This window comes from Protomyctophum parallelum, assembly GCF_964188405.1.
Source record: "Protomyctophum parallelum genome assembly, chromosome: 21".
Classification (NCBI taxonomy): Eukaryota; Metazoa; Chordata; class Actinopteri; order Myctophiformes; family Myctophidae; genus Protomyctophum; species Protomyctophum parallelum.
Window position 1 is genome coordinate 12,966,312 of NC_139713.1, and position 18,293 is coordinate 12,984,604.

The 18,293-nt window shown below is 44.2% G+C and overlaps 1 protein-coding gene across 1 annotated transcript in view; it reads left to right on the top strand.

Moving 5' to 3' along the window:
• Positions 1–18,293, top strand: part of sardh (sarcosine dehydrogenase) — a 64,748-nt gene that overhangs the window by 16,560 nt on the left and 29,895 nt on the right. The window contains 4 exon segments of the mRNA XM_083793905.1: positions 2,994–3,123; positions 4,042–4,128; positions 10,530–10,620; positions 12,073–12,214. Of these exon segments, the coding sequence (XP_083650031.1) occupies positions 2,994–3,123; positions 4,042–4,128; positions 10,530–10,620; positions 12,073–12,214 (450 nt within the window).

Here is an 18,293-nt window from a genome sequence, read left to right on the forward strand (position 1 = left end):
GGAAGGAGAAAGTGGAGAAGAGCTTCCTTGGGTTAGAAGTACAGGATTGGATTTTGGTGTGGTAGAAGGAGGTTTTAGCAGTGGTTAGTGAGTGGGCGAAGGCAGAGAGGAGTGAGTGAAAATGAGTGAGTGAATTACTGTTGGTCCTTGCTATCTTATCAATCCAACAGTCTGCTTTTACCCATTTTGGGGCGGGAACCCCTTTTGGTGTTTCAACTACCGGTAAGCATTATGTTATACTTTAGCTTTTGGAAAATAGCAGATCTACAAGCTTGTAGCGCGTATGTGGCGCGATTAAAAAAGATCCGGAAAATGTGGCGCAAAGCTTTGAATATATATTCTTATAGCTAATGTTTTTAACTCAAATCTTTGCTTGGGGGGGGGGGGGGGGGGGGGGGGGGACGACAGGACAACATATTTTATTATTTTCAGATGGAGGTCGGCGGCCAATTACATATATTTTTGGGGGGTCCTTGACATGAAAATATTTGAGAATCACTGATATAGAAAGTTTTTTTTACAAAACTGTCCGGATTTAGAAGGCATTTGTAGAATCGTTCTCCTGTCTAAATGGGTTAAACTGAATTGCTGTCCATTTGAAGCCAACCGATGCCAAATGTTTGCGTCTGATCCCGTTTTTTGAGACCACCCATTACCGATGTTTTGACACATAGCTTTTGCAATCTTTTCTTAAAACACTTATTTTGCTGGGGAGAAATTTTCAGAATAAAGGCACTAGCAGTCCCAAGCACTATGAGGCGGATTTTACTCTGAAAAGCCCCGCCTTCCATCCCCCCCCCCCCCTGCCCCAAAACCGGGGAGGTATAATCGCACTGTCAAGTCTGATCTCTCTCTTTAGAGGTGTTTATATTCCAAACAAGATATGTACCATATCTTTATGTAACTATACATATTCCTCAATAAAATGGATTACAGCGATTTATATCATTATAAATGACCTAAAGACGCCCTAACTTATAAGCAGGTCAATAAAAATGGAACACAAATAATGTTTTGATAGTGGTAGAGAAAACGTTTTTTTATTGTGGTAGAGAAAAGTGTTTCAATATATGAAAAGATTTCCACAACGCTTTTAGACCTTGTAGATCTGCTGTTTAGAAAACTTGTCTCTGTCTCTGTCCTATATCTCTGAAACTGTTACTTTTCAGGATTCAAATTCAAAAATAGCAAAACTAACATAATATTAGTTATAGTTTTGCTATTTTTGTCCATATTATGGACCATATTATAAGCCAAATATCTCACGGCTCACCTGTATTCATCTACAGGCGATTTAGTCGAACAACATGTGTTTAGGCGGGCCTTGGTGCCCGACGAGCTTGTAGATCTGCTATTGTCAGCATCCAACCAATTCTATAATGACTTGATCTGGATCTCTTGTCCACTAGTCCCTTCCTAACATTTCAGCCTAGTTTTTATTTGTTGACGAAATTGTCAGTCTTAGTTTTTAGTCATCATCATATAGCGGACATTTTTCGTCTTAGTTTTAGTCTACGAAATCAACACCGATATGTATATGCAATCTACTGTTCAGAATCAGACTTCTGCTTTTTTGTCTCATGTACGTATGTGTGCAGACATGGTGCATCTTAGTGGCAGGGCTTTGACATTCTACAGAATTTATACCTTTTTTTTTTTCCTTAGCTTTTTTTCTTCTGTCTGGTCAATGGGTGCTTTGATGTACGTGTGAAAGCTCTGTCTAGAGAAGAAAATAGAGAGTGCAGAGAGCAGCTACTGAGACACCTACTGGGCTGTGAGTCTGGACCGATGGCTTTGAAGAGATTGGGGCTATACAGAGTCTTAGATAAAGTGAATGAATTGCTCCTTGAATGTCCCCCCCCAATACCAAGGACACGTTTTGCTATTCTCCTGTGTTCCGTGCAGGAGGGGAGAACCTGTATTTTTGTTTTATTTTAGGGGTGATCTTGAATATTTAATCAAAGAGTATTAAAAGGAGAAGTACCTCCCATGAACCTGGCTTCTAACTCGCAAAATAAAAAATAATGTGCTGTGATTGGTGGTGGTGGGGGTGGAGGTTTTCTGAAAGTCTTATGTTTTCTACGTCAGCGGTGCTCAAACCTTTTCCATGTCAAGGACGCCCAGGATTATCTGTATTTGGCTGCCGACCCACCATCTGAAAATATGTTTTCCAGTGACCCCCTCCCCCTCCCCCATAGCAGATCTACAAGCTCGTATAGCGCGGCACTCGGTGCCACGCTATGAGCTTGTAGATCTGATATTTTTCAATAGCTAAAAGTATGACAGAATGCTTGAAAACACCAAAAGAGGTTCCCGTAATTAAAGAAAAACTAATCTTTTGATAAAAAGTAAATACTTAACTTTATGCGTTTCTGAATGTGTCCGGCCTGCTGTTCTGTGTCATAGGCTGGTTAAAAAACAGAGAATAAACTTTAGTTCTGTTGAACTCCACATATGTGGACAAGCCAACAACACACACACACCAAGGCCCGCCCCCGCTCGATCATGATTGGCGGAAGGCCTCTCTCTATCCTGATTGGACGAAGGCTTGGCCACCTAGCCAAAAAAACAAAACCGTTTTTTTTTTACCCCCAGGGAGGAACTCCTTATATGGAGTCTATAGTAGGGAGGATTATCACAACAAAACAAAAAGTGAAATCACTGAATATACTGTACCTTTAACTAAAAGTCTGTGCTCTTGTGGTAGTTGGGGGACATAATTTAACAAACTTGCCACTGACCCACCAGGGGGTGCTAAAGATTGGTGCTCTGCGTCTATGTCACACTGTGTGTGTGTAAACTTTAAGAGTGGATGGAGTTTTAGCCAAATATAACAAGAGGAAGTTCTGTATCAGGGTCTTCTTACATTATTGTGTCTGCATTATTCAGTGGTATAGGTCTCTGTTCGATGGCATTGAAAGGGAAACTTAAGAGTGTGGTTTTGACCTGGTTTTGACAGTTGGACACACGTGTGTGTCGTTTTGTCTCCTCAGGTGTCTGATAAGTTTGCGTTCAGCCTGTTTGATCTGGACTGGGATGTGTTCATGCAGCACATAGAGGGCGCCATAAACCGAGTTCCTGCTCTGGAGCAGACTGGCATTAAATCCACCGTCTGTGGACCAGGTAAACTATTATTAGGGCATGCACGCTCTCAGAGGTTTAGCTAAAATGATTAGATGATTCATCATGAACACACACACACACACACACACACACACACACACACACACACACACACACACACACACTCACTCACACACACCAGTAGGACGCAAGCTCATAGCGGGGCACTCTGTGGCTATGAGCTTGTAGATCTGCTATTTTTCAACAGCTAAAGTACAACGTAATGCTTAAAACACCAAAATGGGTTAACTTGTCAAGGACAACCAGGGTAAGTTAGTTAGACCTGTCGAGTATAGGAAGAGACACCGGGATGGATGGATGGATGGATGGATGGATGGATGGATAGATGGATAGATGGATAGATGGATAGATAGATGGATATCAGAGAAGAATGTAGAGGAAGAAGACTATGAGGGAAGACATATTAGAAATGGAGAGGAAACAGATTGGAGAAAATAAATTGGAATTGTTATGTTGTCTGAATCTCTATATATAGCCTATAGAAACCAGCAAAAGCAAAGGCTATATAGTACATCTCTCCCCAACTGTGACCTTGGAGAAAACCTAATGGTGTTTTCAATTCCAGCGTTTGTGTTTGTCTGTATAGTAAGGGCATTTTATCAGGGTTTTTTTAAAAGTCCCTGGAACAACATATTTCCAGATGGGGGTCGGTGGCCAATTACATATATTTTTTGGGGGGGGGGGTCCTTGACATGAAAATGTTTGAGAACGACCGACACACAGTAAGAAACATAGGGTTTTTCCAGAAAACTGTCATCATTTAGAAGCCGTCTGTAGAACTGTCCTCGGGTCTAACTGGGTTTAACGTGCACTTGTGCAGACATTATTGGCACTGTGTTTGCATTAAGCATCTCCAAACTGTTGTTTATGTCTCCTTCTCTCTCTCTTCCTCTCCAGAGTCGTTCACAGCGGACCACAAACCCCTCATGGGAGAGGCACCAGAAGTCAGAGGGTTCTTCCTGGGCTGTGGTTTCAACAGTGCTGGTAAAGTAGTGATAACCCATTCTGACCTGAGATCAGATTCATACGAGGTTTCCACTGGACACACACTGGTCTGATTAACCCATTCTGACTTGAGATCAGATTCATACGAGGTTTCCACTGGACACACACACTGGTCTGATTAACCCATTCTGACCTGAGATCAGATTTAAAAAAATGTCAGTGGTTCTTCGATTTTTCAATAGCTAAAGCATAACATGATGCTAACACCAAAAGGGCTTCCCGCAAAATGGGATAATAATAATAATGAATTGCATTTTCATAGCACAAGTGCTCAAAGCGCTTCACGACGGTTCATTCGTTCATACATTGGGAGGTGAAGCGGCGAACAGTCGACGCCAGCAGTCCTCACTTCCCACATTCACACACGGTGGCCGAGCTCACACCGACCGACTCACTGGAGGCAACGCAGGGTTCAGTGTCTTCTTGCCCAAGGACACTTCGACATGTAGGACAGGAGGAGGAGCCGGGATTCGAACAGCCGACCCCATGGATCATTGGACGACCCGCTCCACCTCCTGAGCCATGCAGCCGCCCTAAGTAAGAGAAGAGATGGGCGGATATATGGATGGATTGAAATAAAGCCAGGAGAGCGGTATAGAAACCATAGACTTATAGACGCCCCTTTCTGCCTCTGAGGCGCGCGTGTCGCCATTGAGCAGTGGTTGGAAAGTAACTAAGTATTTTTACTAGAGTGCTGTACTTAAGTACAATTTTGAGGTATTTGTACTTTACTTGAGTATTTCCAATTTCCAGTACTTTTGCTTCTACTCCGCTACATCTCGGAGCCAACGTTTTGTGCTTTTGCTCCGCTGCAATTATTTTAAAACTTTAGTTACTAGTTTACTTTGGAGATTTCAATTTGAAAACCTACATTGACCACTTCAACCCTATATACATTTCGGCCATTTGAAAATAACCGATCTACAAGCGATCTATATTTTGTAGAATCTGGTCTCGATTCAGGAACGATTAATGTCCAATGACAGTTTTCTGAAAAAAGATTTGAGTTAAGAACGTTCGCCCTGACCCCTGAAAGAATATATTCAAAGATTTGCACCACATTTTCACGATTTTTCAAAAATAGCAGACCTAGAAGCTCGTAGCGCGGCACTCGGTGCCACGCTACAAGCTTGTAGATCTGCTATTTCTCAATAGCTAAAGCATAACGTAATGCTTAAAACACCGCCCAGAATGGGTTAAGGCAAGACAGACCACTGCGGGTCAAAAAGAACACTGACCCCGTGGTCTATACTGTATAGAGTTTGACATCGGGCCTCTAAAAGTACTACCGTTAGATCCAAACGGTGTGTTTTATAGTAACTGTATGAACACTGGAGGCTTGAGAGATTCAGAGCTCTGTTTTGCATTTGCCCAACAAAGATTGTTTGGACAGCGCACACACAGAGAGAGAGAGAGACGTGTGAGTGTGTGCGTGCGTGCGTGCGACACACACTTATCTTTTTAGAAATGGCCAACGCAACGGCCAATGTTAATTCATTCATGTATTCGCCCTGTACAGTAGATTTATTCAACGTGTGCAGTTTGTTGCGGGGCTGGAAGCAAACTTTATACTCTCCCAATCTGACCTCCTCCCTGATGTGACGATGCTGTGTCTCATCGCTGCATGATTCATTAGCTGCTGTTCTTCTAGTCTGTCGGTCGAAACTGTCTGCCATATTGTGTCAGCAGGACTGGACTGGGACAAAAAAAAATCAGCCCGGTCATTTTCGCGTGAATTTGGCCCAGACCGTCCGTCCGGGCCCACCACAACCATGCAGCGTGCAGATAGCAGAAACTCTACCGCCCGCTCCATCGAGGCACAGATATAAACAAACAAGCCCTATAATACCACTCACTGATATACAGGTGCAGTGACATTATCATGATGGCACTGGCAGAATGGCCTGCCTGCCTTTTTATATTTTATTTTATCATGGCGGCCCCCTACTGTCGCGTCCCACGGGGAATATGCCCGGTATGACCTGTGGCCAGTCCAGCCCTTATCAGACCAGATTGATGGGGGGGGTAGATCCTTGTAAGTTGCATGTTGTGAATCTGACTCCCATTGCAGTTGTTCTTTTCGTCGACTAAAACTATGAAAATTTTTTGTTTCGTCGACTACCTTTTTTTTCACTGACACAAACTACATGGAAACTAAATGAAAACTAAGCTACGACGACTAAAACTAACAATTTTGTCAACAAGTACAAACTAGACTAAAATGTTAGGAAGGCACTAGTGGACAGGAGATCCAGTGTAAGTCATTTTACACTTGGTTGCATGCTGAAAATAGCCGATCTACAAGCTCGCGCTGCGACGCGTTGTTGTGAGCTTGTAGATCGTGCTAAGTGTAAAATCAGTCATTAGGACGGCATTTTGGCCCGCCAAAATACATTTTAGTCGACTAAATCAACTGTAGATTTAGTCGACTAAAATCTGATGATATTTAGTCGACTGAAACTAGACTAAAACATAATAAAAACATAATGTGTTTTGACTGTATGATGTCCCGTTAAATGTCCCGTAAATGAAAGCTACAGTCCACCATTGGTCTTTCAGTCTTTAGCACAGTGGTTCCCAAACTTTTTCATGTCAAGGACCCCCGAATTGACACCAACGCCAGGGCTCCACTGGGCGCGTCTGCGTCGCGTCTCCGTCAGCGTCGGGAATGTTCCCTTTTAATCAATGGAGGGTGGCTCCACTGCCCGCGTTGCGTTGCGTTGTGCTGCGTTCGGTGACTCAAAAATTGCCCCGGTTCGTTTTTTGACGCACGCACGCGTTGACAGCAACATAAAAGAATGTTGCTGACGCGCAGTTTTCAAAAGCCCGCGGTGGAGCACCTCTAGCGTGACGTTGACGTTGTCATGACGCGAGCAGGACGCGACGGAGACGCAACGCGCCCGGTGGAGCCCTGGCGTAATTAGCCCTGCCCGGACCCCCATTTGAAAAGATATGCCCACCCCCCGCGCTTGGTTGGTACGCACACACTCAAACACTGTCTTAGCTCTGATGTCGATTGTGAAAACCCAGCTATAGTCTTATCTTCTATCTAATACATCTAGGTGTGTGTGTGTGTGTGTGTGTGTGTGTGTGTGTGTGTGTGTGTGTGTGTGTGTGTGTGTGTGCGTGCGCATGGAGATCCCAGCACCCTCCCCAAGTCGGTGCGTCGTGGATGGAATGACGTCGTTATAGACTGTGATATGATACTGCGATATAACAGTGGGAGTTACACAGTGGGAGGAGGGAGCGGGGAGAGATGACAAGAGTGGGTATACTGCACAAGGGTTCTCTCTATGAAGGCAAAACTGGTGGTATTTTACCCCATTCTGACCTGAGATCAGATTCTTAAAAAAATGTCTTCTACATCCTGACAGTTTTCTGAAAAAGCCATGTTTCTGTGTGTCAGTGGCTCTTCGATTAAAAAAAAAAAATAGCAGACCTACAAGCTCTTAGCGCGCCACTCGGTGGCGCGCTATGAGCTTGTAGATCTGCTGTTTTTCAACAGCTAAAGCAGTATTTGCAGCTTTGATTCACGGAAATCAAACGCTGCCTGCACAGCATGTTGTAGTCCAAACAAACACCCCCCCGTTCACTTGCATTGAACTCATTTTCCCAGAAGCCCCTATAGTAGCCCCAGACAGAGCATGCATGGCTTGATTTCCCGGTTTCGTCGTCATAACGCGACGGCCTCGTCACCAGGTCCGCGACAAATCCGCTCTTTCTTTTTAAATTATTAAAAAAAAATGGCAAATTAAACACATTAACCCATTTTGGTGTTTTGAGCAATTCTGTTATACTTTATAGCCATTTTAAAAAAAAAGTCATTTTACACTTGGTTTGCATGCTGAAAAATAGACGATCGGCTATTTTCAGCAAGTGCAAAATCTGCCATTACGACATGGGCACCAAGGCCCGCCAAAATACATTTTAGTCGACTAAATCAACTGTAGATGTAGTCGACTAAAATCTCATGATATTTAGTCGGCTAAAACTAGACTGAACACTAAAACATTCCGGGGGACTAAAATGTGACTAAAACTAAATGGAAACAATTCAAGAGACTATATGGCTAAAGGAGCCCCAGCTATAGGCGTTGATACTATAGCCCATTTCGGGCGGAACCCCTTTTGGTGTTAGCATCATGTTATGCTTTAGCTATTGAAAAATAGCAGATCTACAAGCTCATAGCGCGCCACTGAGTGGCGCGCTACGAGCTTGTAGGTCTGCTATTTTTGAAAAAACAAATCGAAGAACCACTGACACAGAAACATGGCTTTTTCGGGAAAACTGTCAGGATGCAGAAGAATTTCTTTTAGAATCTGATCTCGGGTCAGAATGGGCTATAGATAGATAACGAAAGAGACTGGTATATAGAGGAACAAAGCATCTGCCACCACCTAAAACCTAAATAATAATGACGGAAAGAGACTTATCGAGCCCCGAGTGAGAAGTGAGTGAAAGACGGTAACGGATATCAGGGGGATGACATGACTGAGTGCATGGGAGAGGAGGAGGGGGGGGATGATAGGGGCGACCATACATCACCGGTGTGGCGAATATCTTGGCTGACATTTATCAGTGTCACCGGCCCTCCCCTGCTGCTGCTGGCCGTCTCAATGATGTCTCGGGGGGGGAGCTCCATCATCCCTCCCTCCCTCCCTCACCACCCACCACCCCTTCGTTTCCATCTCGTCCGTCCGTCTGTCTGTTCGTCTGCCCGCCCCGTCGGGGGCCGCCCCAGAGCGACAGCTATACCAGTACACGCTCCAGACTGAAGTGATGAGAGAGGGAGCTTGTAGATCTGCTATTTGGTGGTGGTTTTGGAGGGATGGCGTCGGGGAAGGAAGGGTGAAAGATGAATGCAAAGGACGCCACCACTCATGTTGCTGCATGTTGATGCCTGTCCTCCATGAAATGCGTGGCTGCGCGGTACACACACACACACACACGCGCGTGTGTATAGGCACAAATTATGTCATCAGCAGCAACTAGGAAAATACAGCTCATTAGTCCAGCAGTGTTTGATCAGCATTCTTTGATTAATGGAATGGAATGGTCTGTTAAGAGTGATTATAAACCAACTGTTGGAGATCCTATTGGGTGGAGCTGGTGAGGTTCAAACCCCCCCCCACCTGTTTCAGACCATACATGGGCAACTGGTGGCCCCGGGGGTCCCTACTGTATGTTGTCAGTGGTTCTCAAACATTTCCACGTCAAAGACCCCCAAAATTATATGTAATTGACCGCCGACCCCCCATCTGAAAATATGTTGTTCCAGGGACCCCCGAAGCACTGAGGAAACTGTTGCGCCTTTCTTCGTCCTTTTTTTCTCTCTTCAAACTTAACTACGGTAGCGGTGGTCTCAAAAATATAAGGAAAACTTTGACTGGAAAAGACTCGCTCACCGTATAGAAAAAGAAGTAAAACTCCTTAGACTGAGACTTAGAAAAATATATTTTCTTTTATTTTATCATGCTGTGCTCATGGTGCTCTGTGCTCATGGTGCAATTAAAAAGCAAACGTTTCGGTCCTCAGACCTTCGTCAGTGCTATGGTTTTTCACAGACAAAGAACATACTTTTAAACAACTCAAACAATACAGCTCAGGTGCTGAGAATTACTAATTGGTGACATCACCTGATTGTGGGCGTGGACATTACAAAAAGGATATACAAAATCACAGTTATATAGGAAACAAGAATATTACATACATCACATGTTGACAGACTTATATAATCACTTTTTGAATATAACTTTTTACTTTATAGGTAGCACTGGAGGGAGAGATCTTCATTTAAGCCACCTGGATTGACAGACTTTAAATAAAAAATCCATCTAGATTCAGTTTGGAGGAGTTTAGTGTCTAAATCACCCCCTCTTCTAGATTTCTTAATTTGATCAATGACTGTGTTCCAGGGACCCCCCCCAGAAACAAAGATTTGAGTTAAAAACACTCACTCTGAAAGAATATATATCAAGATTTGTGCCACATTTTTATGATAAAAAAAAAAAATAGCAGACCTACAAGCTCTTTAGCTATTTTTCAATAGCTAAAGTATAACATAATGCTTAAAACACCAAAAGGGGTTCCCGCCCCACAATTTGTTAAAGATTTCCAAAAATAGCAGATTTACAAGCTTGCAGCGTGGCACGACGTACAAGTGTGAGCTTGCCTTGTACATATGTGTGAGTTCTTATTTATCTCTGTGTGTGTGTGTGTGTGTGTGTGTGTGTGTGTGTGTGTGTGTGTGTGTGTGTGTGTGTGTGTGTGTGTGTGTGTGTGTGTGTGTGTGTGTGTGTGTGTGTGTGTGTGTGTGTGTGTGTGTGTGTGTGTGTGTGTGTGTGTGTGTGTGTGTGTGTGTGTGCGCACAACATTTGCAGGAATGATGTTGGGTGGAGGTTGCGGTAGAGAACTGGCCCACTGGATTATACACGGCCGCCCAGAAAAGGATATGTATGGATATGACATCAGGTACATACGCTACTCGACACACACACACACACACACACACACACAGTGTCGTCGACTAAAACTAAGTCGACTACCTTTTTTCACTGACGAAAACTAAATGAAAACTAAGCTATGATGACTGGAACTAAGACGAAATATACTGACAATTTCTTCAACAAATAAAAACTAGACTAAAATGTTAGGAAGGGACTAGTGGACAAGAGATCCAGTATACGTTTATTTTTTACACTTGGTTGCATGCTGGAAATAGCAGATTTACAAGCTCGAGCTGGTAGATCTGCTATTTTCAGCAAGTGTAAAATCAGTCATTACGACGCCATCAAGGCCCGCCAAAACACATTTTAGTCGACTAAATTAACTGCGGATTTAGTCGACTAAAACTAGCCTAACACCAAAACATTCTAGGTGACTAAAATATGACTAAAACGAAATGAAGTTTCATTCCAAAGACTATGATTAAACTAAAATAGAAATGTTCTGCCAAAAACAACACTGGCCACTGACTAATCACTTCTGATGCGTCTCCTATGCTTATTTTCGCTGATTTGGGTGGCACTGGCGCCACCTTCTGGCCTGTAGGGCTGGCTCTGGTGTTTTCAAGTGACACCGAGTGCCACGCTACGAGCTTGTAGATCTGCTATTTTTGAAAAATCGTGAAAACTCTGCGTAAATCTTTGAATATATATATCCTTTCAGAGCGAACGTTTTTAGCTCAAATCTTTGAATATATATATCCTTTCAGAGCGAACATTTTTAGCTCAAATCTTTGAATATATACTGTATATCCTTTCAGAGCGAACGTTTTTAACTCAAATCTTTGAATATATATATCCTTTCAGAGCGAACGTTTTTAACTCAAATCTTTGAATATATATATCCTTTCAGAGCGAACGTATTTAACTCAAATCTTTGAATATATATATCCTTTCAGAGCGAACGTTTTTAACTCAAATCTTTGAATATATATATCCTTTCAGAGCGAACGTTTTTTAACTCAAATCTTTGAATATATAATATATCCTTTCAGAGCGAACGTTTTTAACTCAAATCTTTGCTTCTGGGGGGGCCCGTTACATATAGTTCTGGGGGTCCTAATTGAAATGAAATAGTTTAGAGAACCACTGACATAGAAACATGGGTTTTTATATTTCGAAGACATATTTTAGAATGTGGTCTCGGGTCCAAATGGGGTTCAACCCATTTAGGCCTGACGTAAAAAAAAAAAAAAAACTCTCTGCTCTGAAAGAATATATATTCAAAGATTTGTGCCGCATTTTCACGATTTTTTCAAAAATAGCAGACCTACAAGCTATGAGCTTGTAGATCTGCTATTTTTCAATTAGCTAAAGTATAACATAATGCTTAGTTAAAACACCAAAAGGAGTTCTCGGCCCAACATGGGGTTTAATTAAACTAAAAGTTTCCCATTTGTTCTTCCCTCTGCTGTCTCAGGCGGTTCCATAACTCCCTGACGGCCAACAGCCTCTGGATCAGAGAACGGAGCCACGAGTCGTACGCCAAAAACTACTCCGTCGTCTTCCCCTACGACGAGCCGCTGGCCAGCCGCAACATGAGGAAGGACCCTTTCCACCAGGTAAATAACATGAGGAAGGACCCTTTCCACCAGGTAAATAAACATGAGGAAGGACCCTTTCCACCAGGTAAATAACATGAGGAAGGACCCTTTCCACCAGGTAAATAACATGAGGAAGGACCCTTTCCACCAGGTAAATAACATGAGGAAGGACCCTTTCCACCAGGTAAATAACATGAGGAAGGACCCTTTCCACCAGGTAAATAAACATGAGGAAGGACCCTTTCCACCAGGTAAATAAACATGAGGAAGGACCCTTTCCACCAGGTAAATAACATGAGGAAGGACCCTTTCCACCAGGTAAATAAACATGAGGAAGGACCCTTTCCACCAGGTAAATAAACATGAGGAAGGACCCTTTCCACCAGGTAAATAAACATGAGGAAGGACCCTTTCCACCAGGTAAATAAACATGAGGAAGGACCCTTTCCACCAGGTAAATAAACATGAGGAAGGACCCTTTCCACCAGGTAAATAACATGAGGAAGGACCCTTTCCACCAGGTAAATAAACATGAGGAAGGACCCTTTCCACCAGGTAAATAAACATGAGGAAGGACCCTTTCCACCAGGTAAATAAACATGAGGAAGGACCCTTTCCACCAGGTAAATAACATGAGGAAGGACCCTTTCCACCAGGTAAATAAAACAACATGAGGAAGGACCCTTTCCACCAGGTAAATTAAATGACACAGCTCGGATTCCATTACAAAGTTATGTAATGCTAGACATTAACCCATTCTGAACGGGAACCCATTTTGGTGTCAGCATCATGTCGTGCTTTAGCTATTGAAAAATAGCAGATCTACAAGCTCATAGCTTGTAGAGCTTGTAGGTCTGCTATTTTTGAAAAATCGAAGAACGACTGACATTTTTAGAATCTGATCTCAGGTCAGAATGGGTTAATCAGACCAGTGTGTGTCCAGTGGAAACCTCGTATGAATCTGATCTCAGGTCAGAATGGGACTACACACGGTCATCGTACAGCAACGTTTTTTTGGGCTGGGTGGGAACCCCCGGAAATGCTTTGGCCGTTTCTTTTTTTTTTTTACCTGCCTACCAATTGTACTATAATATTATGCCTGGGGCAGCCTGTTAGGGGGACAAAGTAATTCTGTGACAAACTCTTCCACTTGCGTTTACCCTGTAATTCAGGGCCCATTTCATGCCCAACCCTTTGCTGCCAAGAGGGCTCTCCATCTTTTTTAAATCTCCTAAGATGTTTATCCTTGTTTTGATTGTTGTCAATATATATATATTTATATATATATATATATATATATATATATATTGGACTATATATTCAAAGATTTGCGACCCATTTTCAAGATTTTTCAAAAATAGCAGATCTACAAGTTCAAGTTATGAGCTTGTAGATCTGCTGTTTTTCAATAGCCAAAGTGTAACCTAATGCTTAAAACACCAAAAGATCCCCAAAAGAAGTTCAGTCACACGAGAGAGACTCGGAGTAGAACCGCTGCTCCTTCGCCATGGAAAGGAGTCAGCTGAGGTGGTTCGGGGCATCTGGTTAGGATGCCTCTCGGGGCGTCTCCCTATAGGGAGGTCCTCAAGGCACGTCCCTCTGGGAGGAGACCCCCCCGGGGGAAAGACTGAGGCGCAGTTGGGAGGAAACACATCGACTCACTGGCCTTGGAAACGTCTCGGGATCCCCCAGGAGGAAGTCACTAATGTTGCTCTGCATGGAGAGGGAAGTCTGGAGCTCTCTGGTGGAGCTGTTGCCCCCCGCGACCCGACTACGGATAAGTGGTTGAAGATGGATGGATGGATGTCTGAGCAAATGTTGCGCCATGATGACGTACGATGATGAGAGCGCCCCCTCGACTCACACTGTGTGTGGGTGTGGGTTTTCCTTTTATGTAGCAGTGTTTTGTATTGACCTGTTCTTTTGTTGGAGTTGTACCCATTCTGCATACTGGGAAATGCAATTTTCAATCAATCAGTCAAACTCCCCACCATACCTCCCCCTCCTCCAACCAACCAACCCACCCCTGTGTTCGTCTTTCTGCTAAATCTAGAGGCTAAAGAGCTGCTTCAGAGCTGCAGGGAACCTAGCATCTCTCAGCTGGGTCATTTATCCCATTTAGGCCTGACGTTGAAATAAATAATTGAAAACGTCTTCTGAATCCTGACAGTTTTCTGAAATACCTATATGTTGCTATATCAGTAGATTTCAGGTCAAGGAACCCCAAAAATGATATGTAATTGGCCTCCGACCCCCCCCCCCCCCATCTGAAAAGTATGTTATTCCAGGGACGACCTGACCTCCCAGAAGCAAAGATTTTAGTTAAAAACTTCCGCTCTGAAAGAATAATATTCAAAAGATTTGCTCCACGTTTTCGCGATTCTTCAGCTATATAACGTAATGCTTTAAAAAACACCAAAAGAAGGGTGGTTCTGAACGTGTTCAGACTGTGATCCCTGCCAAGATGGCTCTAAATGGGCCATTTGGCCTTGACGTTCTTGCCCACACACCGGCGCGTCATTCCACTCTCCTTCCCTCTCTCTGACACTCCACTAATGGCCCTTGATGACATGCCTTTTTATTCAACTAATGGATCTTGACGTGCCTTTTTTATTCGACGCCTTAATGACCCACTTTGTGGTCATTTCCTAATCCCACCATGCTTCGTTTAACCGCAAAGCGTCTTCCACCATGATTTAAAAGTCAACGGTATATAACGCGCAGGGTGGTTTCTGGATGCATCACTGTCAAATTAACATGCATTGTCCCAGTCGGTGTGTCTCGCCGGAACTCCCGGTATGATCCATTCTAGTCAGCCCACGATGACGGTTTCATCTTTAACCCGAGGACGATTCTATGCAAATGTCCTTCTAAAATCCTGACCGTTTTCAGAAAAAGAAACCCATGTTTCTATGTCAGTGGTTCTCAAACATTTTCATGTCAAGGACCCCCATCTGAAAATAGGTTGTTCCAGGAACCCCCCACCCCAGAAGCAAAGATTTGAGTTTAAAAACGTTCGCTCTGTAAGAATATATATTCAAAGACTTGTGCCACATTTTCAATTTTTTTCAAAAATAGCAGAACTACAAGCTCTGAGGTTTTTCAAGAAAACAGTCCGGATTTAGAAGACATTTTGTAGAATCGTTCCCAGGTCTAAATGGGTTTAAATGGGAGCTCGTGTTGCAGTTACATCATCCAACACAACACACAATCATGCACTTGAATAACTACCTCTCACAACAAAGACTGAATATTTGCACGCATCACAGTATTTTTTTCTCCTTCTCGTATCTCGGTCTGATAAAAAAGGCCCCCTTTTATTGGCATGGCAACCAATACAAGGCCAGTTATTATGATGCTTTCTGTGTAATTACGGCGCCATCTCTGTAAACCAGCTCCCTTGTATAGTTATAGTGCATTGTGTCATTACGAAGGAGACACAAATGACTACTCTCTCTCTCTCTCTCTCTGTGGCTTTGAGAGAGGCTATATAGCCACCGGTGGAATGCACATCATTCCTCCTCGCAAACACAAGGGTCCGTCGACCAGCCCACTGTAGCCCTGCTAATCACTCAGTGATTAGACTCAGCCTAGCAACCAGCCCAAGAGCAACGTGTGTTTATGGGGGTGTATACTGCATGGGCTATACGGGAGGGATGGGGGGGGTTTGAAATCTATTTATTATTTGTGAAAATTATAGCTTTGTGTTCCAAGATATTTGCGATGGCCGCTATGTATACCACATATATATATATATATATATATATATATATATATATATATAATATACCACAACAACAACAACGTCAACAGCAGCAGCAGCAGCAGAAACAACAGATTGTGTCAGGTGTTTGACGGATGCCAGAGAAGCCTTTTTTTTGCCGTGTACAAAATAATGAGACTGGTCTACTTTTAGGCGAGCGAGAGGATGTGATCGTTTTTAGGGGCCGGATGTAATTATAGATCGGTGTGGGAGGCTTTGGCAGGAGACTGTAGTGCTAGCAAGGAGCAGAAACATGGTGTTGTCCCTGCCTTACCTCGACAGTAGGCAGAGCAGAAACATGGCGTTGACCCTCTACCGTACCCGACAGTAGGCAGAGCAGAAACATGGTGTTGTCCCTCTACCGTACCCCCACAGTAGGCAGAGCAGAAACATGGTGTTGTCTACCGTACCCGACAGTAGGCAGAGCAGAAACATGGTGTTGTCCCTCTACCGTACCCCACAGTAGGCAGAGCAGAAACATGGCGTTGTCCCTCTACCGTACCCGACAGTAGGCAGAGCAGAAACATGGCGTTGACCCTCTACCGTACCCCACAGTTGGCAGAACAGAAACATGGTGTTGTCTACCGTACCCGACAGTAGGCAGAGCAGAAACATGGCGTTGTCCCTCTACCGTACCCGACAGTAGGCAGAGCAGAAACATGGCGTTGTCCCTCTACTGTACCCGACAGTAGGCAGAGCAGAAACATGGCGTTGTCCCTCTACTGTACCCGACAGTAGGCAGAGCAGAAACATGGCGTTGTCCCTCTACCGTCCCCCGACAGTAGGCAGAGCAGAAACATGGCGTTGTCCCTCTACTGTACCCCACAGTAGACAGAGCAGAAACATGGCGTTGTCCCTCTACTGTACCCCACAGTAGACAGAGCAGAAACATGGCGTTGTCCCTGCCTTACCCGACAGTAGGCAGAGCAGAAACATGGCGTTGTCCCTACCGTACCTCGACAGTAGGCAGAGCAGAAACATGGCGCTGTTCTCTACCGTACCCCCACAGTAGGCAGAGCAGAAACATGGCGTTGTCCCTCTACCGTACCCCCACAGTAGGCAGAGCAGAAACATGGCATTGTCCCTCTACTGTACCCGACAGTAGGCAGAGCAGAAACATGGCGTTGTCCCTCTACTGTACCCGACAGTAGGCAGAGCAGAAACATGGCGTTGTCCCTCTACTGTACCCGACAGTAGGCAGAGCAGAAACATGGCGTTGTCCCTCTACTGTACCCGACAGTAGGCAGAGCAGAAACATGGCGTTGTCCCTCTACTGTACCCGACAGTAGGCAGAGCAGAAACATGGCGTTGTCCCTCTACTGTACCCGACAGTAGGCAGAGCAGAAACATGGCATTGTCCCTCTACTGTACCCGACAGTAGGCAGAGCAGAAACATGGCGTTGTCCCTCTACTGTACCCGACAGTAGGCAGAGCAGAAACATGGCGTTGTCCCTCTACCGTACCCCCACAGTAGGCAGAGCAGAAACATGGCGTTGTCCCTCTACCGTACCCCCACAGTAGGCAGAGCAGAAACATGGCATTGTCCCTCTACCGTACCCGACAGTAGGCAGAGCAGAAACATGGTGTTGTCCCTCTACCGTACCCGACAGTAGGCAGAGCAGAAACATGGTGTTGTCCCTCTACCGTACCCGACAGTAGGCAGAGCAGAAACATGGTGTTGTCCCTCTACCGTACCCGACAGTAGGCAGAGCAGAAACATGGCGTTGTCCCTACCTTACCCGACAGTAAGTAAGTAAGTAAAGTTTATTTATAGAGCACCTTGCACAGACAATTACAGTCACAATGTGCTTTAACAACAATAACATTAAAACAAGTCAATAGTCAATAAAACAAGTCAAGAACTACTAAATCACTAATAAAGTAAGACAAAATAGAAAAAGTAGAGTAAAAATAAAGCAATCAACATTTAACCAGGCTATGGAGAGGCCTGTTTAAAAAGGTTTCAACAGTCCTTTGAAAATGTCCACAGAATCCACAGTTCTTAAGGTGGAGTGGGAGCTCATTCCATAGCCTATATAGGGGGCAAAACCTGCAAAGGCTCCATCGCCTTTGGTTATTCGTTTTGTCTGAGGAACAACCAGCAAAGCCTGTGATGTGGATCTCAGTGACCTTCTGTGCACACATACGGCTGGAGCAGGTCAGAGAGATAAGGAGGTGCCTGGCCATGGAGGGCTCGCTGTGTAATAACTAGAGTCTTAAAATGTATTCTGTAAGTAACTGGGAGCCAGTGTAGGGAGGCAAGGACGGGTGTTATATGACAGGATCTCCTGGACCTGGTCGGCCTGTATTCTGAACCAGTTGTAGGCGATCTAA